Raw genomic sequence first — 22,969 nt, forward strand, 5'->3', positions numbered from 1 at the left:
AGGTCGCTGCCAGGGTGAACTTCTGGGAAAAAATAAAAACATGACATGTCAGTCATGATGTCAGTGGTGCTTATCTGCAACTACCGGAAAATAAAATTCAGACAGATTGGGTGCACGCTTTGAATTATAATAGAAGAACCTGCAGTAACGCCGTCTGTTACAGAAAAAAAAGAGGCGCCGACCACTACACATCATATAGGCATCCCAAATAAATCTGCAAAATTAATATTGAGATTAATGTGATGCCTGGCCTGTGTTTGTTATAGAAAAATTAAAAAAATTAAATAAATGAATGGGTCACATTTTGCTGAGTCATCTCTTGCCATTGTTTACAAGCATTATAAAAAAAGAAAATCCATTGAAAACATATTGCATCAGAATATCCTATTAAAAGTTAATCTTCATTTAATTGTTTTCAAACTATCCTTAGTCCCATAAATCCATAATATGCAATATTTGTATTTTTGTAATTGTTGTATATATAATTCAAACATTTATATATAAATATGAAAATAATTTACACAGTTAAAATTAATAATCATAGAAATATGAAAATAGTTATTTTAATTGTTTTGGAGCCTTTTAACAAAATGCCTACACATATTTTCATAATGCATTGTACTCAGCTGTCACCATGGGCCATTGATGGTAAACCAATTTCTCTCTGCAACAAAACAAAACTAACAAAAATAGTTGACATTCTTTAAACACAAGCCACAATAATAATTATCTAATGATTATGTGTAAACATACAATGCAAGAAGTAAGCTAAAAGATTAAGCTACAAAATCACAGAGAAACATTCAGAAAATGAGAATAACATTTTCTATAACTGAGGAAGAAGATAGGAGCTAAAAAACAAATTCATTGATAACTAACAGGGAAAACGAATGTGTTAGTCTGACTTTGTTTCTGAAGATAGATTTAAACCAATTACAGTTGTAATTAATCAGTACAGGACAGTAATCCCCTCACTGTACATAACACCAGGTAAACACGGTATTCAGGGTACTACTGTAGACACGGCTCGGCAGATAACTCTATTTCTTGAGTCTACATGAGTCTACAGAGAATGGGAGTGTGACTGCCCACAGGAAACATGGGAGATGAAAACAGGAGAGCAAAAAAGAATCCTTCTGACTCAAGATTGGATCTGAGCGTCAGCGTCTTGGGAAAGCATCGTCAACATAAAGGTTTTACTACAAGGTGGAAGGGATAGGGAAAACTGATTGGAGTCCTACAACAGGAAGGGTAGTGCTGAACCCACAGGATGGATCCTGGGGGATTTGGATGTGGCAGTAAACACAAAACTCTTGGTAACCCATGGACACACAGTGTGAATTAGCTATTTACAGGCCCAGGCGTTATTTAATGATGACAGAGGTGCTTGAATCCACAACTACTTCTTTATGGGTTACTTCACAGACACAATATCCAAACATTATCCCAGAGGTCAATCACAGTTGAAATAGTCTCTTCTGTCAGTCACAGAGACTAAATGTGCATCTCACAACATAGAAATTGTTGATGGAAATGTTTATTTAAAATGACAGTAGTCTTCTTAATACATACAAACATCTAAATTGATGTGAAATTATTATTTTCACAAAAAACTGTGGAAGAAAACATTTATCAAAAAGTAGGAGGATGTACATTGATGGGTTGTTTATCATGTTACATAATATTCAACCAGTTTGGACAAAGCATTGGAATGTCTATGTAGACCGAAAACTCACCATTTAAAGCACTGCAGTGGTCAGTAAGAGATTATTGTTTTTTATTTCATAGAAAAATAATAGACATTCAAATTATATTCTAAATAATCCAATTAAATAATCCATATTATTAACTATTATTTTAACACGTGTTTCTTACAGGAATTGTGCAAACATTTGATAAATACTTCAAGAAAAAATAAACTAAACTATTTTCGATAAAATAAAATATATTGAAAAGGGTTGTTCTTGAAAACACTGTACAACAGCATCTTAGTAAACTGTGTATACCTTAGTTCACAAGATATCAACACAGGTAAAATCTTCTCATTCTGGAGTCATGGTGGAGGATTATACTGTGTAACGTTTCAGATTCAGGATTCTCCTGAGGTTGCCTCACTTTTTCGAAACTGCAACAGAGTAAAGCATATCACTTAAAATGGCCCAAGTCATTCCCTATGGGAAGTTGGGCTAGAACCTCCCAATAATGGTTCATGTATAACCTTAATACCTGTAATATTTTGTCCAATTCATTTATACTACTTCAATATGGATAATTACTCTTACCTTGCTGAACAGGTTTCCTGTTTTCTGGAAGATGGACGGTTTCTTTAAAGTGTGGGGTTGCTTGGTCATTTCTCCTGGGTTGTCTGGAAGGGTTAGTGACTGGGACTGGGCCTGGGAAAAGGGATTAGTGTTTACGTATGGCTGGCTTTGAGAGTAAGGTTGGTGCTGAGGGTAAGATTGGTTTTGAGAATAAAATTGAGATGGTGTGTAAGATTGAGTTTGAGACAATGAGTAGGAGTCAAATTGAGAGTAAGGCTTTGTTTGTGAAGACGTTTGACTTTGAGAATAGGGTTGAGGTTCAGAGTAAGGCTTTGTTTGTGAAGACGTTTGACTTTGAGAATAGGGTTGAGGTTCAGAGTAAGGCTTTGTTTGTGAAGACGTTTGACTTTGAGAATAGGGTTGAGGTTCAGAGTAAGGCTTTGTTTGTAAAGACGTTTGACTTTGTGAATAGGGTTGAGGTTCAGAGTAAGGCTTTGTTTGTGAAGACATTTGACTTTGAGAATAGGGTTGAGGTTCAGAGTAAGGCTTTGTTTGTGAAGACATTTGTCTTTGAGAATAGGGTTGAGGTTCAGAGTAAGGCTTTGTTTGTAAAGACATTTGTCTTTGAGAATAGGGTTGAGGTTCAGAGTAAGGCTTTGTTTGTAAAGACGTTTGACTTTGTGAATATGGTTGAGGTTCGGGGTTGGACTTTGTTTCGGAATAGAGTTCTGGTTGTGAGTAGGACTGAGTTGAAGGTTGTGGGTAGGCTTGTGTCTGCATATTTAGGTAGGGCAGGGCTGAGGAGAAGGACTGGGTCAGTAGGGAGGAGGGCGAAAGGAGGGTGGGTGGAGGAGGTGGAGGAAAACTGTCTTCCCCATCGTCATCATCTTGGGCCTCCACCTCCCCGTCGGGTGTCCCGGCCAGCTGATAGTGTTTCTTCCTCAGCTCTCCCAGGCGAACTCTCTCCTGGTCCAGCTGATTCTCCAGCTCCAACACCTTCACCTACAGAGAACAACGAGAATAGAGAATGCCACTTCTTAACTATACACACATGCACAAACCAACCCTCCAGACAAAAATGCACATACCACCACACACAAAAATGAAAAGCAGAGCCACTGCGGCAACATACCTGAGATTCCATCTCCTGAGTCTTAACTTTGATCAGGGAGATGCCCGAGAAGTCCATGGGGTCTGAAGAGAAGAGAGGACAGGGACTCAGAAACCCCATCAGAATACAAAGGTACAAGAAACATACAACTTCGCAAAACCTCTCCTAATCGCGTTCAGCTTCCTTCCAACTGTCTCTTTTATAACAAATTGCTCATATTGTCGATGGGCGTGTTTATAACCTTGGTGGCCATGTCACCTCTTCCTCCACCTCTTCCTCTTCCGCCCTCTCACCTGTCTCAGTGATCTGCCTCTGTCCATGCTTGGTGGAGGTCACCACCACGGCAGCCATGTCGTTGACGTGTCTAGACGCATGCTGCAGCGTCAACAGCTTCCTGTTGTTGCGGTCTGCCTTTACCTGTAACCACGGGAACACAGGAGACCAGGGGGTCAAGTTATGGGATATGATGACGGAACCAGGTGCGAGTGCATTCGCGCGTCTAAGTGCGTGTGTGTGTTTGCATTTTACTTTAGAAGCGGCCACCAGTTGGGCAGTGCTAGCAGCGATCTCATGAGAACAGACGATGAGCTCCTCGTATTTACCACCGCTAGTTACCACCTTATCCGCCGAGTCTCTGAAAGGAAAAAACGAATATTATTTTGACAAGACTGCCGTTGAATTCATACACCTGCAAGAATGTGTTCAGATATGCCTGTTTTTTGCCATGTGGACAAAAAGTGTTCACTCAAGTACCTACAGTTCGTCCCTAAGACAACTTGACTAGATAGCGGTGCTGCAACAAAGGTTCACTGTACAACATGTTAGCGTGTACATCCCGTCAGTACTTACAGCATCTGAGTGGCACCCCAGCCCACTGCCTTGGAGGCAGAGATGAGTCCTTCAGTCCAACGGGAGTTCTTAGCATAGAACTCCTTCACTGTCGCCGCCCCCTGTTGAGGACAAAGGTCACTGCAGCCCAAAGGCAAAACCCGAACATACAGAACACAAAGGCCCACTACCTGACTGTGTTGAAACGCATGGAAGTATAGCCCATTTTCTACACACTTTAATAGTTAGCACTTACCCTGCCGCTTTCCACAATGTCCTTCTGCAGGTCAGTGGATGCGGTCACCAACATGTGGATGGCCTTCATTAAGTCTGAACAGGAGCCAAGAATGCTGTGAGGGAGAGACAAAAATAAGGGAGAAGGTGAGAGAGAGAAATAACCTTCTCTGTCTACAATATTGTGTTCTACTTTATTCTGTATTCTCCCATGTTATACTTTGAACATGTTGTGCTTTGAATTTCTACCCTGTTTTACTTGACTCTGTTCTGCATTTGAAGAGTGCTCTAGTGTTTCAGTAATGTACTGTTTTCTGCAGTGTTTTTTGTTCACACATTCTGTGTGAACACAAAACATAAGAATGTCTTCTTATCTAACTTTATTCACGTCCTAGTCTCATTGCGATGACTCCCAATGGATTCGGTAGAGGTGAAGGTCTTGGTGAGCTTTCCTCCAAGGCATCCACGCCAACCTATTCTGCTTGTTTCCACACTTAATTCCAACCTGGAAGGCACATGGGCCAGCGGGTCACGGCCCCCTCTCCTGACATCCTCCAGGTGCCCAAGCTGTCTGAATTAGTTGCTGGATCACAATGTGATCAAAACATCCTAGCTGACGATGTCTCACTGATCCCTGGGTGATGCTGGCTAATTGGAAATGCCTGCAGAGATTCCCATGCACTTGTCAGCTAATGTCAAAATAAAAGTTCAAATCTACACTGTGATGGTCAGCTTAGGGCTACGAAAGAGCGCCTAAGACCACTGCGCCACCAAGGAGACTGTGGTCAGTGTTGCACTATGTTCTGTTTTCTACTGACCTCTGGTTGACCTCCAGCTTGACCCCGGATGTGTCTTTCCTGGCCTGGTTCAGTATCTCCTGTAAACAGCATGAGTAGAGAAGACATGATGAATGCTGTAAGCTCTGACATGCTCTGTGTGTGTGTGTGTGTGTGAGTCTTACGTCCATGCGTAGTACAGCCTCCTCTATAGCAGTCGAGGTAGCAGTCATCTCTTTATCCACCATGTCTCCCAGCTCCTCCTTTAGAACATCCTGCCCTTTGGGACACAGATCCTACACAGGAAATAGACTTATATCACATCCTGTCCTATACGGCGTCGACACAAAATGGCTGCCGGCGCACTGACCAGATGTTGCTATCAGTAGCATTATTTATCTGAGTAGTTGTAGCTGTTGTTGTGTGTTGAGCCCTTGCCTTTCCCATGACGAGTATGCGTTGCATTATGTAGTGTATCGGAGTAGGGTCAGCTCGGTGTAAAGTGGCTCTGGACTTCAGCTCATGTAGGAACTGCAGACAGTGGGTGGAAGCCTCTCTACAGCTGTCAGTCAGACCTACAGAGGGACAGAGATCAGTGTGTGTGTGTGTGTGTGTGTGTGTGAAATCCTGGTTTTACTATACATGAGGGGGAACAAGAAGTCCCCACAATGGTAGGTACACCTAGTTTAGGGTTAACCTAACTTAAGTTTAGGCATTCAGGTTCAGGTTAGGTTTAGTTATAAGGGGCACAGTGTAGAATTCTGCCTTTAAGGTATCAAGACTGTGTTAAGGTTAGGATTATGATCAGGGGGTAACGAGCATAGGGAATCATTTTTCTGGTCCCTACAAAGATAGAAAACCAAAAAGGTGTGTGTCAGTGTGACTTACGGTCAGCCTGGTCAGTAGGAGCAGTGTGGGCTGTAGCTCCTCCGTTGACGATTGTGTCAGCAGCCAGGTGGGAGAACTGAGTCACCGCCCTCAGAAGACCACTAGCATCTGACACAGGAAACACACACAAGGTTAGACACACACACACACACATACAGACACACACATGTACAGAAGACACACACACTGTGGACACACACCGTCCATATTGCCCAGGTAGACCACGTGACTCTGCTGCATCTTGTCCAGGGAACACAGGGTGATCTCAGCTCGGTTCACCAGGTAATCCGGAGAACAAATGCATCGGACGTGGATGGGGTCGTCCAGTTTGGACACTGCGTCCAGGATGATGCCTTCAGCCTCCACCACGGCACACTGGAGAAGACAGAACTGTTCCTCCTGCAGCTTCCTGGTCAGCTCGCCCTCACGATTCGCCTGGGAAAACACACACACACACACACATCAAAAGGGTTCAGCATACGGCTCGATACACAAAGCCCCGTCTGCAGGCACGACAGCCTCAGAGATGCAGTCCATACCTGCTGCTGTAGTTGTAGCCTGAGACTGGCCATCTCTCCTGCAGTCCTGCCTTTGTCCTGCTCCAGGGAGATTTGTTGGAGTTGGGCCTGCTGCCTCAGAGACAACAGCTCAGCATCTTTATCCCTCACGGAGCGCAACAGCCCATCTCTCTCAACCTGAAGACCCATCAGGGCACTGTTCATCTGAGAGCCGGTCTGAAACAGGGGGAAGAAATGTCAAATTGTGCCGCTCAACCTTATCAACACCAGGGATGGGCAACTGTTGGTCCTCCATGTGCCAGGGAGCAACAGAAAGGTTCCTACCATCTCCTTGTTCTGCAGGGCAGAGTTAGCGCGTGACACCTCCACTCGACTCTGCTCCAGCTCTCGCTTCAGTCTGTCGATCTCCGCCCTCTGCTCCGCATTTATGGCCAACTGCAATCCCATATATGCACATGTCAAGCTGATGTTTCACAATGCAGCACAAGTACCGCTTCAAGTCCCGGTCTAGCGTGTCGACGGGCCGTACCTGTTGCTGCAGCTGTTGCTTCAGTCGGGCTATCTCTTCAGCTGACCTGTCTCTCTCCTGTTCCATGGAGCTGCGTTGAAGCTGGGCCTGTTGTTGCAAGGAGGAAACTTCACCCTCTTTCTCCCTCAAACAGCACAGCAGGTCCTCCCTCTCCCTCTGGAGACCCTGCACAGCGTTATTCAACTGGGAGACCGCCTGGGGGAGCCGGAGAGTCTTGATAAGTTCCACAAGGGGGACACAACTGAACAAATGCTCTCTAAGATGAGGTTTTCTAGCTGCTGAAGTTACAGCTGAAGCCTTTGGTCGTTGCCTACCTTCTCTTTGTTGTCCAGGGAACTGTGAACGTCGCCCAGTGCTGCAGTCTGCTCCAGCAGCTCTTTGTTCAGACGATCAATCTCCTGTTTCTGCTGCTCCAGCTGAGCAGGACGGCGAAAACGCACGCAAGTCAGAAAACACCATTACTAACTCTAGGTTGCTCTGGATACCGTCCGCTAAATGAATAAAATCTAAATAATAGTCAAACATGACAAGAGTAATGATCTCTTTGGGTAGGTAAGCCCTGAACCTGCTCCATGTCTGCAAAGGGTTAAAGATCCGGGTTTACATTTGGAGGTCAAGGCGTTGAAGGTCATTGTACCTTGAGTCTGTTCTCCTGTCGAAGCTGGTTCAACTCGTTTGCCATCTGTTGTTTGGCCATGGACAGATCCTCCTGGGTTTGCTTGGCGTTGGACAAGACCCGGACTATTTCCGCATTCTGGAGACAAAATATTACGTAAGCTAGTAGCAAGAATATTTGAAAACCATGACATGGCCTGATTATTGTAGGAGTAACACCAGCACATGGATGTTGCACACTGAGACATTCTGAGTGTCTACCTTCTTCTGTAGCTCAGCGTGGCTGGTTACCAGTTCAGCATGTCTCTCTTTGAGCTGACCGAAACGCAACTCAGCTGCCTGGGCTCGACCTGCATGGGGAAGACGGGGTTAACAGGGCTAGAGGTATGTCTGTGTCTCTCTGTGTGTGTGTGTGTGTGTGAGAGAGAGATTGTGTGCCTCTGTGTATGTGTCTGTGTGTATGTGTGTCTGTGTGAGTCAGTGTCTCTTGTGTGTGCTTCTGTGTATGTCTCTTGTGTCTGTGTGTGTTTGTGTCTCAGTGTTTATGTGAATGTGTGTCTCTTGTGTGTGTTTCTGTGTGTGTCTCAGTGTGTATGTGAATGTGTGTCTCTGTGTTTGTCTCAGTGTGTATGTGAATGTATATTTCTGTGTGTGTGTCTCAGTTTGTTTGTCTCAGTGTGTATGTGAATGTATGTCTCTGTGTGTGTCTGTCTCAGTGTGTATGTCTCTCTGTGTGTGTGTGTGTCTCAGTGTGTATGTCTCAGTGTGTATGTGAATGTATGTCTCTGTGTGTGTCTCAGTGTTTATTTGAATATATATTTCTGTGTGTGTGTCTCTGTGTGTGTGTGTGTCTCAGTGTGTATGTGAATGTGTCTCTGTGTGTGTCTCAGTGTGTATGTGAATGTATGTCTCTGTGTGTGTGTGTCTCTCAGTGTGTATGTATGTCTCAGTGTGTATGTGAATGTTTGTCTCTGTGTGTGTGTCTCAGTGTGTATGTGAATCTCTGTGTGTGTGTACACTCACCATCAGCCTCCTGGTATCCAGCCTGTACCCCTGGTATAGCTGCGGTGGCCTGTCGTAATGCCCCCAACTCCATGCGCAGGTGCTCATTGTCCACCAGAGCCATCTGCTTATGGGTCCTCTGTTCTTCCAGCTCTGCCTCCAGCCTGTTCACCTGAGACTTAAGCTGGGTCACACACCTCTGGGCCTGGAGGGAGGTCAGACAGATTGATGCTTGGTTATGTACACCTGAACGCAAACAGACAGGTAGACAGGAAGATACACAGACAGATAGACAGGCAGGTCAACAGGCCGCCTAGTATTTAAAGAATTGGGCCAGCAACTGAAAGGTCCCTGGTTTGAATCCCAGAGCTGATTCTTTGTGCCTTAATAGCTTCTTTGTTAATAAATAAGGTGGATATAAATAATTAATAATAAAAATTATTCTATTAAAAGTGTCTGCTAAGTAGCAACAATAAAAGAAACGACCACAGGTTACAGACAGACATGCACAGCCACCTCTGTTTTGAGGAGCAGCAGCTCCGGTTGGATGGCCTCCAGCTCCACCCTCAGAAGGTCTGCCTCCGTCAGTCCTGGTGATGGAGATCTCCTGAGATACCAGTAGCAAAACACAACCTATTATTTATTTACATTCCCAATTCCATGATATTCAATTCACAGTTACAATATTTTCTCATTGGAACACCAAAATAGGCTGGGCCATGTGCCCTCCTATACATGCCTTGTCAAGCTATGTTGCTTTTCATCACACTATTTGCTTGAACAGGGAATTGTTCGCCGGGCGTCAGTGAATGCTCTGTTGACTATCACCTTCAGTCAGTTTGCTGGCATCTGACACTAAAGCTGGTAGGGTAGCCTTGTCTCGGGATATATAGAAACTGCCTTTGGTATGAGGGGCACTTCTATGTTCAATCTATCGTTGTTGTTCTTGGTTGAGTGAGCAACATGATAAAACCCAGAATGACTTGACAAGGCACTAATCGCAAAATGGACATCACAAAATTGTTAGGGGACAAAAACATCAAATTTGCTGGACAAGTGTAAATGTTAGGATCAATAAAAGGGAGAATGGTCAATTTACCTTTGATGTAATCCAGCATCAGAAGGTCCCAGTTGACTGAACAGGTTGCTGAATGATTGCTGTAAACAAACAGATACAGAGTCAAAGGACAGTTGGTAATAACCATGTTAATAAGAAGATTAGATCCAACAGCATAGTATTAACTGAAGTGACAGGAAAGTGACGGGAGAGTTACAGGAGAGTGACAGGAGAGTGATGGCAGAGTGACAGGAGAGTGATGGAAGAGTGATAGGAGAGTGACGGAAGAGTGAGGGAAGAGTGAGGGAAGAGTGAGGGAAGAGTGAGGGAAGAGTGAGGGAAGAGTGAGGGAAGAGTGAGGGAAGAGTGACAGGAAAGGAACGGGAGAGGGATGGCAGAGGGATGGGAGAGTGACAGAAGAGTGACAGGAGTGGGACAGGAGTGGGACAGGTGAGTGTCTCATTGTACTTGTGGCATCTGGGCGGCTAGGCTGTAGTCTGGCTGCGGCTCAGCCTCCACCTCTTCATAAGGCTCCTGATTGGGCATCACTACCACCGGCTGTACGTACTCGGCCAGAGCTGAGGCACGCAGGAAGTTTGGAGGAGACTGCAGGATGTCACACGGAAAACCCACACAACATACATTAGTGAAGATTCACATACAGAAATATACAGAGCAAAACTAGTAGTTTGTTGGTAAAAAAAAAAACTTACATCTGGAAGGTCAGGGATCTGGATGACCTTTTTGAAGAACTCGGTCTCTCTGGCCCGATCAAAGAACTTAGTGAGGCTGGAAAACCGCAGACACAGATCACACTATATATCCCTGCATACCGGAACACAAATACCAACACGCACACACAGACACACAAACTGAAGACAGCTGATAGGAGACCTACCTGTTGAAAAGGTCACGGAATCTCTCCCGATGTCCTAGAAGAGAGTCAGCGGACACCCCTGGAACACAGAGGGGTCACACATGACCTTAGGCCGATGGCTGACTAGAAGTTCTGACTTCCACACAACGGAGAGCTACAGGCCTAGAGTTCTGTATGTGTGTGTCTGTGTGTGTGACTTACGACTGTGCAGCTTGAACAGCAGCTTGACAGAGTGGTGGTAGAGCCAGCTGCAGTCCAGTATAACTGGGATGAGGGGCCCCAGACGGCACTGTCCGGCAGGGGTGGTGGACTTCCCCGCGTTAGCATCCAGTTGCCGCCAAACTGTCGGGAAAACACAAATCAACATGGCTTCATTCAACTAAGACCCTGCTGAGACCCTGTGTATAAAGGAGAGAAGACTTAGCTAAAAGACCCACCTGTCTCGGACATCTTCAGAGCAGCTTCCAGGTAATCTAACAGCTCTTGAGTTACATCAAATCTGTAGAAAACAGAAGAACTCAGTGTTAGAGTGCTCCTCATCAGCAATCAATGTAAACACCTGCAAAACCCACCACAGAAATAGCTCAACAAACACAGTGTTGAGAAAGACATTTGGCGCCATTGCATCATGGTAGTTTTGGGTTACGGTATGGTGCATATTACTGTGCTTTGGGTGTACGCGACCGATACTCACATTTTGTTGACATCAGTTCCTGCCTCTCTCTCCATTGTCTCATCTTTGGCCTCAAGGTTTCCCGGAATGACCTTGTGCTTAGGAAATAATCAACATACTTATTCATTCAACAAATGTGTCTAAAGGAGAATGTGTTGGACCTTGTGTAAACTTCTGTCTGTAAAATGTATAATGTTACATGTCAGAAGTTAACAAAACAACACCTCCACAGGTACACAAACCACATGGTTTCACAACCAAATGCATATTTGGTATGCATAAACTTAAGAAGTCTCACCTTCACATGGAACTCCATTTTGAGACACAAGAACTTGGCCGACAGGGCCACAATATGGCCGTACCGGTCATGCAGGTTCCCCTGGAAATACGTACGGTCAAATACAGTTTCTTTATAATCCATCGGTATGTTTTAATGTGTTCAACTTAAACAGGTGCAGCTGCAAACAACTACCTACCCACAGAACTCCCATGTCTTTGACATTCCTGCAGTATCGATGGGAGTCTCTCACAGCCTGAGGAATAGACACAGGAGAGAAAGGCCACTAGAGGACGTCACAGCAAAGCGCTTTTAAAGACGTGACAATAGATACACAGGCAAGTTTGGCAGTAAGAGTAGGAAGCAGTAGAAGAGGAGAGGGAGGACAGCGGTTAAGGCCTTGCTTCAACCGTACATATCTACACAAGCACTCTGCAGCCTCTAATATCATTCCCAAACACTTCAACCCAAATGCTTGGCTGGTCTAGTGGAACAAGTAGTCAAACTAAGCCTTTGTAAGTCAATGAGAAAGGCATGAGAAACTCCCAGCATAGCAGGCATTGTCTGAAACTAACATACTGAGCAGCAACATCCCAAGCTGACTGGATTCTGCAGTGAGGCAGGGCAGGACACGCAGTTGCTAATTTCAAAAAACACTACTACTTAAGCAAGCAACCTTATTGGTGAAACATGGACAAAAAATGTTTTGCCCACTGCTAATATGTGTATGCAAAACTTGCACCATAGGGTTTAAGCTGGTTAGTTTCTCATTTATGTGATATTTTATGTACCAAGCTCAAGTAATTAACAAATGTACAAAAGCACTAGACTTGTTTAAGAAGTAAAATTGTGTGACTAAATCTTTCTAAAGAATTCTAAATGTATTATGTAATATTCAGCGCAGTCCAAAATATTTTCTGACCTGATCCTAAAAAACGATTTCTCGGCTAACTTCTAGCAACTTTGCAACCTCACACCCTTGCCTTTCATTAACTTACTTTGCGCTGACTTTGCTGATAGCTATTTAACTGTGTAAAAATGTACTCACTATGACATAAAGTATGTGACTGTTCCACCAAGCTACTCTATCTAAATAAGATTTTCTGCAAAACTACTAAAATGCAGATAGAAGGGTAGAATAAGGAAAGGAAGGGAATTGACAAAGGAAGAACAAATGTTGTATGAGAGACAGGAAGAAAAGTTGTATGAGAGACAGGAATGTGAAGACTAACGTTAGGGTGTCCATCCCGGAGGACTTTGTGGAGCATATAGCAGAACTTCCAGCTGATGATGGCGTTAGAGGATAGGGGTAGGTTGAGGATGTACGACCAGAACGTTGTGGCTCCGCCCTCGTGATGTGTCCCCATGATGATGTCAGTATCGTGGTCAAGGATATGATTAAATTCAACCAATTATGCATATGACCACCCAAACAGACCAAGAAAACATATTTGTGGGCTACACATGCATCCAATCAACATTCAGTGTTCAACCCATCTGATTTATAAACAGGCAAAAGATCTCTGCAGGTTCTGTGATATATTTCCAATATACCACGGCTAAGGGCTGTATCCCAGCACTCTGAGTCATGTCATCACGCCTAACAACACCCTTAATCTATGTATAACCATGCCTCATCACCAGGGCCGTAACTAACCCAGGAAAAGGTGGATATGATTCACTATGCCCATGGTGCGGCAGGCCCCATTGATCGTAATAATGTCAATGTCGTCTATAAGTGAAGGCATCCCTGGCATTTATCTTTTCAGATGCTCAGGATTCCTGGTCACGGCCCAGCACATCACAGTAACTCCTTGTGACCTCAGGAGAGTTGATGATATACCCCTAAGAGAATCATTCCAAGCTGTTCTGTTTTAAAGCAATTGTAGAAGCTAGAAGGTTGCATTTTCCAGGCAATTACGATAAAAAAGCTTGCAGTTGGCCAAACCTGTGACAAGGATGCGCTAGAGTGAGACAAAGTTAGGCAACCTCACTAACCTAAACACCAGAATGAGCCAACTGGAAGCTGGAAAGAGATGTTGGTATTAGGGCCAGACTGGATATTCTTCAATGACAAAATAATAATACACTCACCTAAAGGATTATTAGGAACACCATACTAATACTGTGTTTGACCCCCTTTCGCCTTCAGAACTGCCTTAATTCTACGTGGCATTGATTCAACAAGGTGCTGAAAACATTCTTTAGAAATGTTGGCCCATATTGATAGGATAGCATCTTGCAGTTGATGGAGATTTGTGGGATGGACATCCAGGGCACGAAGCTCCTGTTCCACCACATCCCAAAGATGCTCTATTGGGTTGAGAGCTGGTGACTGTGGGGGCCATTTCAGTACATTGAACTCATTGTCATGTTCAAGAAACCAATTTGAAATGATTCGAGCTTTGTGACATGGTGCATTATCCTGCTGGAAGTAGCCATCAGAGGATGGGTACATGGTGGTCATAAAGGGATGGACATGGTCAGAAACAATGCTCAGGTAGGCCGTGGCATTTAAACGATGCCCAATTGGCACTAAGGGGCCTAAACTGTGCCAAGAAAACATCCCCCATACCATTACACCACCACCACCAGCCTGCACAGTGGTAACAAGGCATGATGGATCCACATTCTCATTTTGTTTACGCCAAATTCTGACTCTACCATCTGAATGTCTCAACAGAAATCAAGACTCATCAGACCAGGCAACATTCTTCCAGTCTTCAACTGTCCAATTTTGGTGAGCTGGTGCAAATTGTAGCCTCTTTTTCCTATTTGTAGTGGAGATGAGTGGTACCCGGTGGGGTCTCCTGCTGTTGTAGCCCATCCGCCTCAAGGTTGTGCGTGTTGTGGCTTCACAAATGCTTTGCTGCATACCTCGGTTGTAACAAGTGGTTATTTCAGTCAAAGTTGCTCTTCTATCAGCTTGAATCAGTCGGCCCATTCTCCTCTGACCTCTAGCATCAACAAGGCATTTTTGCCCACAGGACTGCCGCATACTGGATGTTTTTCCCTTTTAACACCATTCTTTGTAAACCCTAGAAATGGTTGTGCGTGAAAATCCCAGTAACTGAGCAGATTGTGAAATACTCAGACCGGCCCGTCTGGCACCAACAACCATGCCACGCTCAAAATTGCTTCAATCACCTTTCTTTCCCATTATGACATTCAGTTTGGAGTTCAGGAGGTTATCTTGACCAGGACCACACCCCTAAATGCATTGAAGTAACTGCCATGTGATTGGTTGATTAGATAATTGCATTAATGAGAAATTGAACAGGTGTTCCTAATAATTCTTTAGGTGAGTGTATAACAGTTGCAACAGCAGCAAAAAAAAAAAACATGCACTAACCCTTTAAGGCTGATTTCAACCATGTTTTTACTTTATTTCACTTTTTTGAAACAGTTTTTTGTCTTCTGTCAATTTGAAGTTGTCCCATTAAATTTTATTTAATTTCCATATTCATCACAATTTCTGTTTTATGTCTTAAGAACTTAGAATTGTATCCCATGTAGGCTAATAAATGTGCTCCAGAAATCTGTCTGATTCGAACACAAATTTCCCCACGTAGGTCTGCTTGGAGAGTATGAAGTTAGTGATGTTTAAGTGATTGTAAGATGCTTGGAAAGGATACTGCGTGCATATTTCTCCTTCAGCGGTGTCTCACTGGAGGTGAGACTTTTACTGATGCTGTTGAGCTAAAAAAAAAAAAAAGAGGTGCGACAGAGAAAGACAGGGAGAGAAAAATAATAAATTACGTGGCTATAAGATATCTCCAAGTTCAACGTATTACTAACCAAGGACCCAGCATTGGACAATTAAAGGCGGAACAAGAATAGGTTATTATCAAAGTGAGGTATGGCACGAGGAAATTGCCACCGTTCGGGAATACATAAATTAACATTATACTTTATACGTACTCTGTTCTTCCCGGAATTTTTTTAGTTTACACATCTGTAAAAATATTTTTGAAAGTATTAATGACTCTCTGACTTCGGAAGTAGGCTATAAATATTAATCTGACAAAACTGTACGCATATACTAATACTAAGCCCACTTAATAGTCAAATAAATACTTAATCTATACATAACCAATGCATATTTAAGTTATTGTACTGTTCAGCCTTCATGTTTACGTTTTAAAACAAATCCTTACCGCAAAATATGACACCACATAACCACCATTCAAAACATGTTTTAATTCAAACATGTAAATTACGGAATGTTTTTTTAACACAATGAAAGATGGATGGGATGTAGTATTAGCCTACCTGTTGTTTCCCAAATTGTTCTTTCTCTGCCGCCAGTTGCTTCTCAGTTTTATTCTCGCTTTTATTTTTCGGTTTAGTGGAGCTCATCTTGCCGCGGAATAGTACAAAAACTAACTAAAATACGTTTACCTCACAAAGAAAAACAATGACAATTAAGAATTTCAAGTTCCTTCTCAATACATGCTCAAGAGATTTGTCCTCAAGACATTAGTCATCCAATATGCCAGCAGGTTTGCAGACAGTGAAACCGGAATGACAATAACACAGAAGCACCATTCAACAGGCCTGAAGGACTGGTTTAACATCTTATGCACAGATTTGAACATAGTTCCTAAATGGTTCATGACAAGTATTGAGAAGGGCCAAACACAGGGCATGTCACACAATAAGTGTTTTACAGGTAATTTAAACAATAGTTATAAAAGTTTATACAATAAAATATTTGACTTGTAGTGAAAGCCCTTTGGTTTCCAAAAAAACAATTCATAAACTGGCTTGCCATTGCAGTCTCGCTGTTTTGAACAGAATGAGATGTCAGGTTTGACACCAAATGTCTTTTGCATATTCTTCAAAGTGACTAGGGTGATATTACATATGTAGGGTAAAACAGGGCAATTGGACTCCAGTCTCAATGACTACAGCAGGAATAGCCCTTAGCCTCCATCATCCCCCTTCCTAGTCCTGCCCAGGCCTGGCATGTTCAGGTAGATGCTCCACCCCCAATTGCACTTCCAGATTCCTCTGGAAGACCTGAGTGTTCCTGGGTGGAGTATCACTGTCCTGCTGAAAGAAAACAGAGAATAGGCAAGTCTTCACAAACCTAGCTAGATGGGAGAAACTGTCAGTCACTACCAGTTCACACAATAGTGTATGACAAGGCCACAAGCAGCACCTGGGTAGTTCCATGGTATAACCCAACAGTCCTAGGCAAACGTTTACTCATTGCTCTGTTGTTAAGAGCAGAAACTAATCACATACCCTGCTTGTCTGACTGGACCTTGTTGTCTGGGTGGGTGGTGGGGTCTCGTTGAGGTACTGATGGGGAGTGATGTGGTTATGTTTTTCTGGGTCACAACTGTGGTTTTCCTGGGAAACATTGGATGCTGGGCTGTGGGAGGGGCTTAGAGGTTGTAGGGTTGTGCGTTCCAGGCTAGCCACCATCTGACGTGATTCAGCTAGCAACCTCTGTAGACGATTGGTGGAGGAAAACTGGTCCTCCTGGGGGTATGGACAAAAAATACAAATAGCTTCCTAGCCAATGACTTTACCTTTTCCCAGTAGGAATTTATTATGAAGACCAGGTATTGTTTTGTTTTTTACTTTTAAGTTATTTTGTCCACTTACATTTTCTAAAACAGTTAAAATGTCTCCCAGGTTGCTGTTGTCAACACTTTGTTGATGGGTGGCTGCTGGAGAGTTGGAATCCTTCTTGTGACCAAGGCTCCTCCTACTCCGAGAAGAAGGGGAAGGGCTATCCAGGTGCACACATGTAAGCTCCCCTTGGCTGTGAAAGCAGTCAATCAATCAATCCTTAGAGAAATTGGCAATCAATTAAAAACAAAACTAACATGGACAGCATACTACTCTGGGTTCTTTCTGTCCTTACCAGTTGTTCTGTCCCCAACCTCATGTCACACCTATTTGCTTCAGATGGGATCAGTCATAGTAGCATAGCCATATCTCACTAGAATATGTCAACCATACTGATAAGCTCATATTCAGAAACCTCCCTGCACTCTTTTCTTTAGATTCACTGGCAGATGTAGTTGGAGACTTCAACGCTAAAGCTTAAGTAAACTCTGGTTTTCTATTATTCCCACTTATGATGTGGTTTCCTCAGAGACACTGTGGTTGTTCCAGTGGCTAGGCTAATAATGCCTGCCAAGTATTCTTCGCTAGCTCTCTGGGATATTCTTCCTGTTCTCAACTGTTGTAGTTAGATTTTTTTAATATGCTGTTGTTGTTGACCAAACCGGAAATATTACTCTCCTCCCGCTCCTGGGGCGCTCGTATCTCTTTTACGACTCGGGCTGGTTTGGGTCTGGATCTATAGTGCTGTTCAGAGACAGTCTGTAGACTGAGTCTCTGCCTCGTCTGTCTGTCCATCCTCCCCTTATTATTCCCAGACAGGTCATAGACCTCAACTCAACCCCTCTTCTACAACCACAGGGACACCATCTACATACCTGTGAGCTACAGAAACTGTCGCACGCCATGTCACTGCTGGAACAATACATGCGCACAGCTCACCTGCTGGGTGACCTCTGACCCTCCGCCTGAGTCAGAGCTTCCCGGGTGCTCTCCAGGTTCAATTTAAGCAGCTGCAGGTCATTTTGCTGGTTCTCACACACCTAGAAAACACATTTGCACGCTTAACACCACAGAAAGGTTTACATAAACGTTATTCATTTCCATTGAGTTGCAATTATACTTTTTGTTAATTGACCAGGTGTAACTAATTATTATTCTACATCCAAACCTAATATTTACATGAATATTCTATTCTAGTGTGGGTCAAATAGATCCTGTTTGTGGGGTTGAACTGAGTCAGGGATGAGGCATGTGAAACCAACTACGCAGTCAGAAGCGAACAGCCAACGTTAACAACATTCCTGACATTCCACAGGTACGCTGTAAAACCTGACTGACAGCCCTAATGCACCATGGGTAGAGGTGTGCAGGTCAGTGGTAAGAACAGAACAGACACACCTGGCGAAGACAGTGCAGCTCTGCCTCGGTGCGCTCCTGTTTGGAACGAGCCAATCCCAGCAGCTCATCCTTCCAGCTCTGCCCGTCACCTGAAACCATGTGGAAAGGTCTCCATCACCTTCGGGTTCTTCTCAAAGTTTTAATCTTTTCAATAGTTTCTTATTAAAACTGTGGTAGGAATGTCTCCTTTATTTCTCAATGAGCCATCTAAAACAGTGAACTATGAAGGCTGAGTTATAATGAGTCGGTCTTATATATCCTCATGCAGTCAGTGAAGAATGTCAGAATAGCATTGATTAGGTGGAGAACCCAGATAGTCCTCTTTAGGGGAAAAAAGACCTGCAGTGTAAACAAAGTTAACCAGCTTCTCATGCCAATAGCCTGGGAACACTGCCTCTACAGTTCAGCACCGGAAAAAACACAGGTTTGGACTGGCAGGGTTTCGGTCGCCATAAAGCATGCAGATGAAAAGGTTTTGTTCAAAAGTCTGAACTAATGAATGTAGCTGAACATGCGGTACCTGACATAGCCAATTCCCTGCGCAGCAGCTGGCCTTCCTGTTTCAGACGGATGACGTCCTCTCTCTGGGCACTGCCCTCTGCCACCAGCTGCTCCAACTCCTCTGTGACAACCACACAGAGGGGCATCGCAGGAGAAAAAGGACATAATTTAAACTGGCCAGTGGCTTCAGACACCTATTAAAAACGACCTATAATAAAGTACTTATACAATTAATCCGAATCATTAGTGAGTTTGGATTGCTGATTGGCTGGCACATCCTCCTCTAGAGGATGATGACATCACCTTCTATCAGGAAATGACATTACTTTTTTTTTAACAGAGTTTGATTCAGTTGAGGTTTATTTTGTTGGTTTTGTTTTCTCCATACAATTGTCATAAATACCAGTGCAGGACAAGTCAACAACATTATTTAGGTATGATTCAGCAGAATATAAATTTTACAAGTGATAATTTCACTAAACCTTTAAGGAGAAAACAGGTATTTTATACACTGAACAAAATTGGCCTTTTATTGTGGCCAGCCTAAGGCACACCTGTGCAATAATCATGCTGTCTAATCAGCATATTGATATGCCACACCTGTGAGGTGGATGGATTATCTCGGCAAAGGAGAAGTGCTCACTAACACAGATTTAGACAGATTTGTGAACAATATTTTAAAGAAATAGGCCTTTTGTGTAGATGTTTGAGTTCAGCTTATGATAAATGGGGGCAAAAAAAAAAAAGTGTTGCGTTTATAATTTTGTTCAGCGTACATAACTATCTTTTCTTACTGACAAATGTAGTATACCTTTGAGTCGAGAGTTGTCATGGCGCACATCTCTGTATCGCCGCTTCAGCTCGTCAGCCTCCCTGAGCGCCTTCGTCTCCCGCAAATGGCTCTCCTTAAGCGACCCCTCCATTTCCCGCACACGCCCAGACAGGTCCAGGATGTGATTGGTTGCTTCCGTCACATCCGTGTCCTGTTTGGGGGGAGACTCTATATGGTTTTTCCTCATGGCTGTAATCTGAGTGCCAAATCAGCAAGGCTGTTGTGACCTTTAAGAGACAAGTAACCACATAGCCTCTGAAGAGGTATAGATGAAAGTTTAAGAAAGCAGGCGAAATGCACCTTGAGTCTGAGCATGGCACGCAACTCCTCCTCTCTGACCTGCAAAGAGCCCAGCTGGGCTGACAGAGACATCACTGTTGAGTTTAGGCTCTGGTTCTTCTCCTGGAGGGGGAGACAGAAACACCAAAATGCCAGGGACACTAAATTCACAGTCCAGTTAAACAGTATCCCCAACTGAGCAGTGTGCGTCTGCGTGGGTTTGTACCTCCAGGTCATGGCAGTGTTGAATGGCGTTCTGATGTTTCTGGCCCAGCTCGAGGAGCTGTTGCAGGGTAGAAGTGTGCTCCCTTTGACCTTCCTTCTCTCGGGCCTCCACCACATGAACCCTCTTGGTCACAGCTCTGATCACCTCATTACGCTTCTTAAGTTCATCTAAGACAAGCAAAGACACAATGACACACTCATTGACGCATCAGTGGTACAAAAAACACACGCACATAGGCATACAAACACCACCTTTCTCAGTGCTATTCTCAGACCCATACTACATAAAACTAACATCATAAAAGAACACGAAGTATGACATTTACCAGTGATTTATTATGGGGATGTACAAACAGATTACAGCACACAGTGCCCCCCTCACCCTCCAGACGGGAACACCTCTGCTCCAGAGTGAGGACTCTCTGGCGGTCCTGTTCCCAGGCTGTGACTTGCTTGTGGTGGGCTGCAGCCATTGTGTTGAGTTCCTGGTCCCGGTCCTTCAGGTCAGCAATCAACAATTGTAGCTCGTGCCTCTGCCTCAGGATAATGGCACTCTCCATTTCCCCCAGAGACTATATTAAACACACCCACACAGACACAAATTACCGTACGGAAAGTATTCAGGCCCCTTTAAATTTTCCACTCTTTGTTTCATTGCAGCCATTTGCTAAAATCAAAAAAGTTCTTTTTATTTCTCATTAATGTACACTCAGCACCCCATCTTGACAGAAAAAAACAGAAATGTAGAAATTTTAGCACATTTATTAAAAAATTCAAACTGAAATATCACATGGTCATAAGTATTCATACCCTTTGCTCAGTATTGAGTAGAAGCACCCTTTTGAGCTAGTACCGCCATGAGTCTTCTTCGGAATGATGCAACAGGTTTTTCACACCTGGATTTGGGGATCCTCTGCCATTCTTCCTTGCAGATCCTCTCTAGTTCCGTCAGGTTGGATGGACAGCCATTTTCAAGTCTCTCCAGAGATGCTCAATTGGGTTTAGGTCAGGGCTCTGGCTGGGCCAGTCAAGAATGGTCACAGGGTTGTTCCGAAGCCACTCCTTTGTTATTTTAGCTGTGTGCTTAGGGTCATTGGCCCTCATTTATCATTCTTGCGTAAATGGCAGAACTGGAAGTTGTCCGGAAACATGAAGCATGTCTTTTACGCAACGTTGTTAATTTTCAATCGTTTTCTTTGAAAAGGCAGGTAATGTTTTTTAATTATAAAAACTCATTACTCCACATGCTAATTACTTCGCTTTCTTTTCGAGATGCCTTTAATCACGGCCTTTGAGTGAGGCACCAGTTTCATGCCCTGCCTAGAGACACAACGATGGTTATCATCTTTCCCAAGCTGCAACACACTCCTGTAACAGCACCCATGCGGAATAACAGAATTCCAGAAATGACTGATCTATTTAAAGGAACAGTGTTCCATGACCCCACCCCTCTCCCTTTTAGGGTTAGGTTTAGTACAAAACCCTTTCAGTTTACCGATCCAGAATGTAAAAAAGCATACTGAATGCTGCCCAGACCTGCTACCTAGGAAGGTAGCATTGCGTTTTTAATTGTTTCAAATGTCTGTGAGCTACTATGAGCAATTTCCCATCTCTGTTAATGATGAAACAATGATATAAGAACAGACAACATAATCATTGTGTTCAACAATAATAAAACAGCACCACCCACCTGTCTGTCCTGCAGGAGGGGCAGAGACCGGGAGGGGGTTCTTGTGTAAAGGCTGTCTGTGGAATTGAGGCCATTGGAACTTCTTGTTGACTGTCCAGCCATTTTCTGTCCATCATGTTGAACTGAGGTGGACACTGGGGAGGGTTCCTCGACAGAAGCTCCCACATTACTCTGCAAAAATGTTTCATGTTAAATGTTCTTTCAATTCTTTTCAAGGCTAAATCAAATCAGTGTTTGCATTTTATGAATGGTCAAATAATATTTAGGTCCACAGCAATGATTTACTCACTGTTTCCTTTTTCACAGGTGTGCTGTGCCAAAGATCACAACTGGTAACTGAAACACAAATACGTTTTAGTTTATTATAGTTACTGCAAGATTTCTCAGACAGACAAACCGACACACATACCAGAATAGCTGTATGATGATAGGTTTCCAGATTCTCTGTTAGATTTAGAAGTTCTTCTACCACCATGGTCCATCGCAGCTCACTCATGACGTTTCTTGTAACATTTTCCCTAATTACTGTCCTACCAGCTAGTCAATTCTAAGTCCAATAGCTAGCTAGCTAAGCTAAACGAAAAACTAAATCCGATTTAAATGGAAATCTCATTATAATTATCTCAATTTAAAGGCATGGTTTATATGCATAAAAGTATAATGAATTTGATTACTTCACAATGAACATGAGATTCATTTGTAAATTCAAATAGCCAGCTAGCCTAGAAAAATCCTGTTAAAAGTTTGCACATTTTCAAATGACTTGTTGTGATAGGCGGAGGAGTGCAGGTCAAGGCATTCATGTAAATGCCTAT

The 22,969-nt window shown here is 43.5% G+C and overlaps 2 protein-coding genes across 4 annotated transcripts; both read right to left on the minus strand.

Annotated features, from left to right (window-relative positions):
• Positions 1-16,075, minus strand: LOC105014795 (huntingtin-interacting protein 1-related protein-like). 2 transcript variants are annotated; one of them, XR_004576823.1, is made up of 33 exons: positions 15,919-16,075; positions 15,282-15,345; positions 12,879-13,021; positions 11,846-11,902; positions 11,668-11,748; positions 11,391-11,467; positions 11,134-11,195; positions 10,898-11,038; positions 10,718-10,775; positions 10,533-10,608; positions 10,288-10,425; positions 9,862-9,920; positions 9,279-9,369; positions 8,784-8,967; positions 8,022-8,110; positions 7,783-7,899; positions 7,460-7,561; positions 7,146-7,340; positions 6,941-7,051; positions 6,638-6,832; positions 6,299-6,533; positions 6,099-6,206; positions 5,649-5,785; positions 5,396-5,506; positions 5,253-5,311; positions 4,457-4,550; positions 4,222-4,322; positions 3,901-4,006; positions 3,666-3,789; positions 3,394-3,455; positions 2,283-3,263; positions 2,007-2,125; positions 1-22 (listed from the first exon to the last, which is right to left on the minus strand). XR_004576823.1 is itself a non-coding variant. In XM_010877386.5 (32 exons), the coding sequence occupies exons 1-32, from the start codon at positions 16,003-16,005 to the stop codon at positions 2,090-2,092; spliced, it is 4,281 nt and encodes a 1,426-aa protein (XP_010875688.2). In that variant the 5' UTR covers positions 16,006-16,075; the 3' UTR covers positions 1,520-2,089. The 2 variants fall into 2 exon arrangements, 1 of the variants encoding a protein (XP_010875688.2); XM_010877386.5 differs by lacking the exon at positions 1-22 and having other exon boundaries at positions 1,520-2,125.
• A 118-nt stretch (positions 16,076-16,193) lies between these two features.
• On the minus strand, positions 16,194-22,925 carry ccdc62 (coiled-coil domain containing 62). Of its 2 annotated transcripts, none has more exons than XM_010877389.5 (13): positions 22,564-22,925; positions 22,444-22,490; positions 22,155-22,325; positions 20,847-21,036; positions 20,466-20,632; positions 20,261-20,362; positions 19,940-20,111; positions 19,148-19,249; positions 18,628-18,716; positions 18,169-18,269; positions 17,263-17,422; positions 16,897-17,136; positions 16,194-16,698 (listed from the first exon to the last, which is right to left on the minus strand). In XM_010877389.5, exons 1-13 carry the CDS (start codon positions 22,634-22,636, stop codon positions 16,594-16,596), a joined length of 1,719 nt encoding a protein of 572 aa, XP_010875691.1. In that variant the 5' UTR covers positions 22,637-22,925; the 3' UTR covers positions 16,194-16,593. The 2 variants fall into 2 exon arrangements, with proteins under 2 accessions (XP_010875691.1, XP_010875690.1); XM_010877388.5 differs by having other exon boundaries at positions 16,194-16,701; positions 22,564-22,924.
• Positions 22,926-22,969: the final 44 nt, after the last annotated feature.

This window comes from Esox lucius, chromosome 14 (assembly GCF_011004845.1).
Source record: "Esox lucius isolate fEsoLuc1 chromosome 14, fEsoLuc1.pri, whole genome shotgun sequence".
NCBI lineage: Eukaryota > Metazoa > Chordata > Actinopteri > Esociformes > Esocidae > Esox > Esox lucius.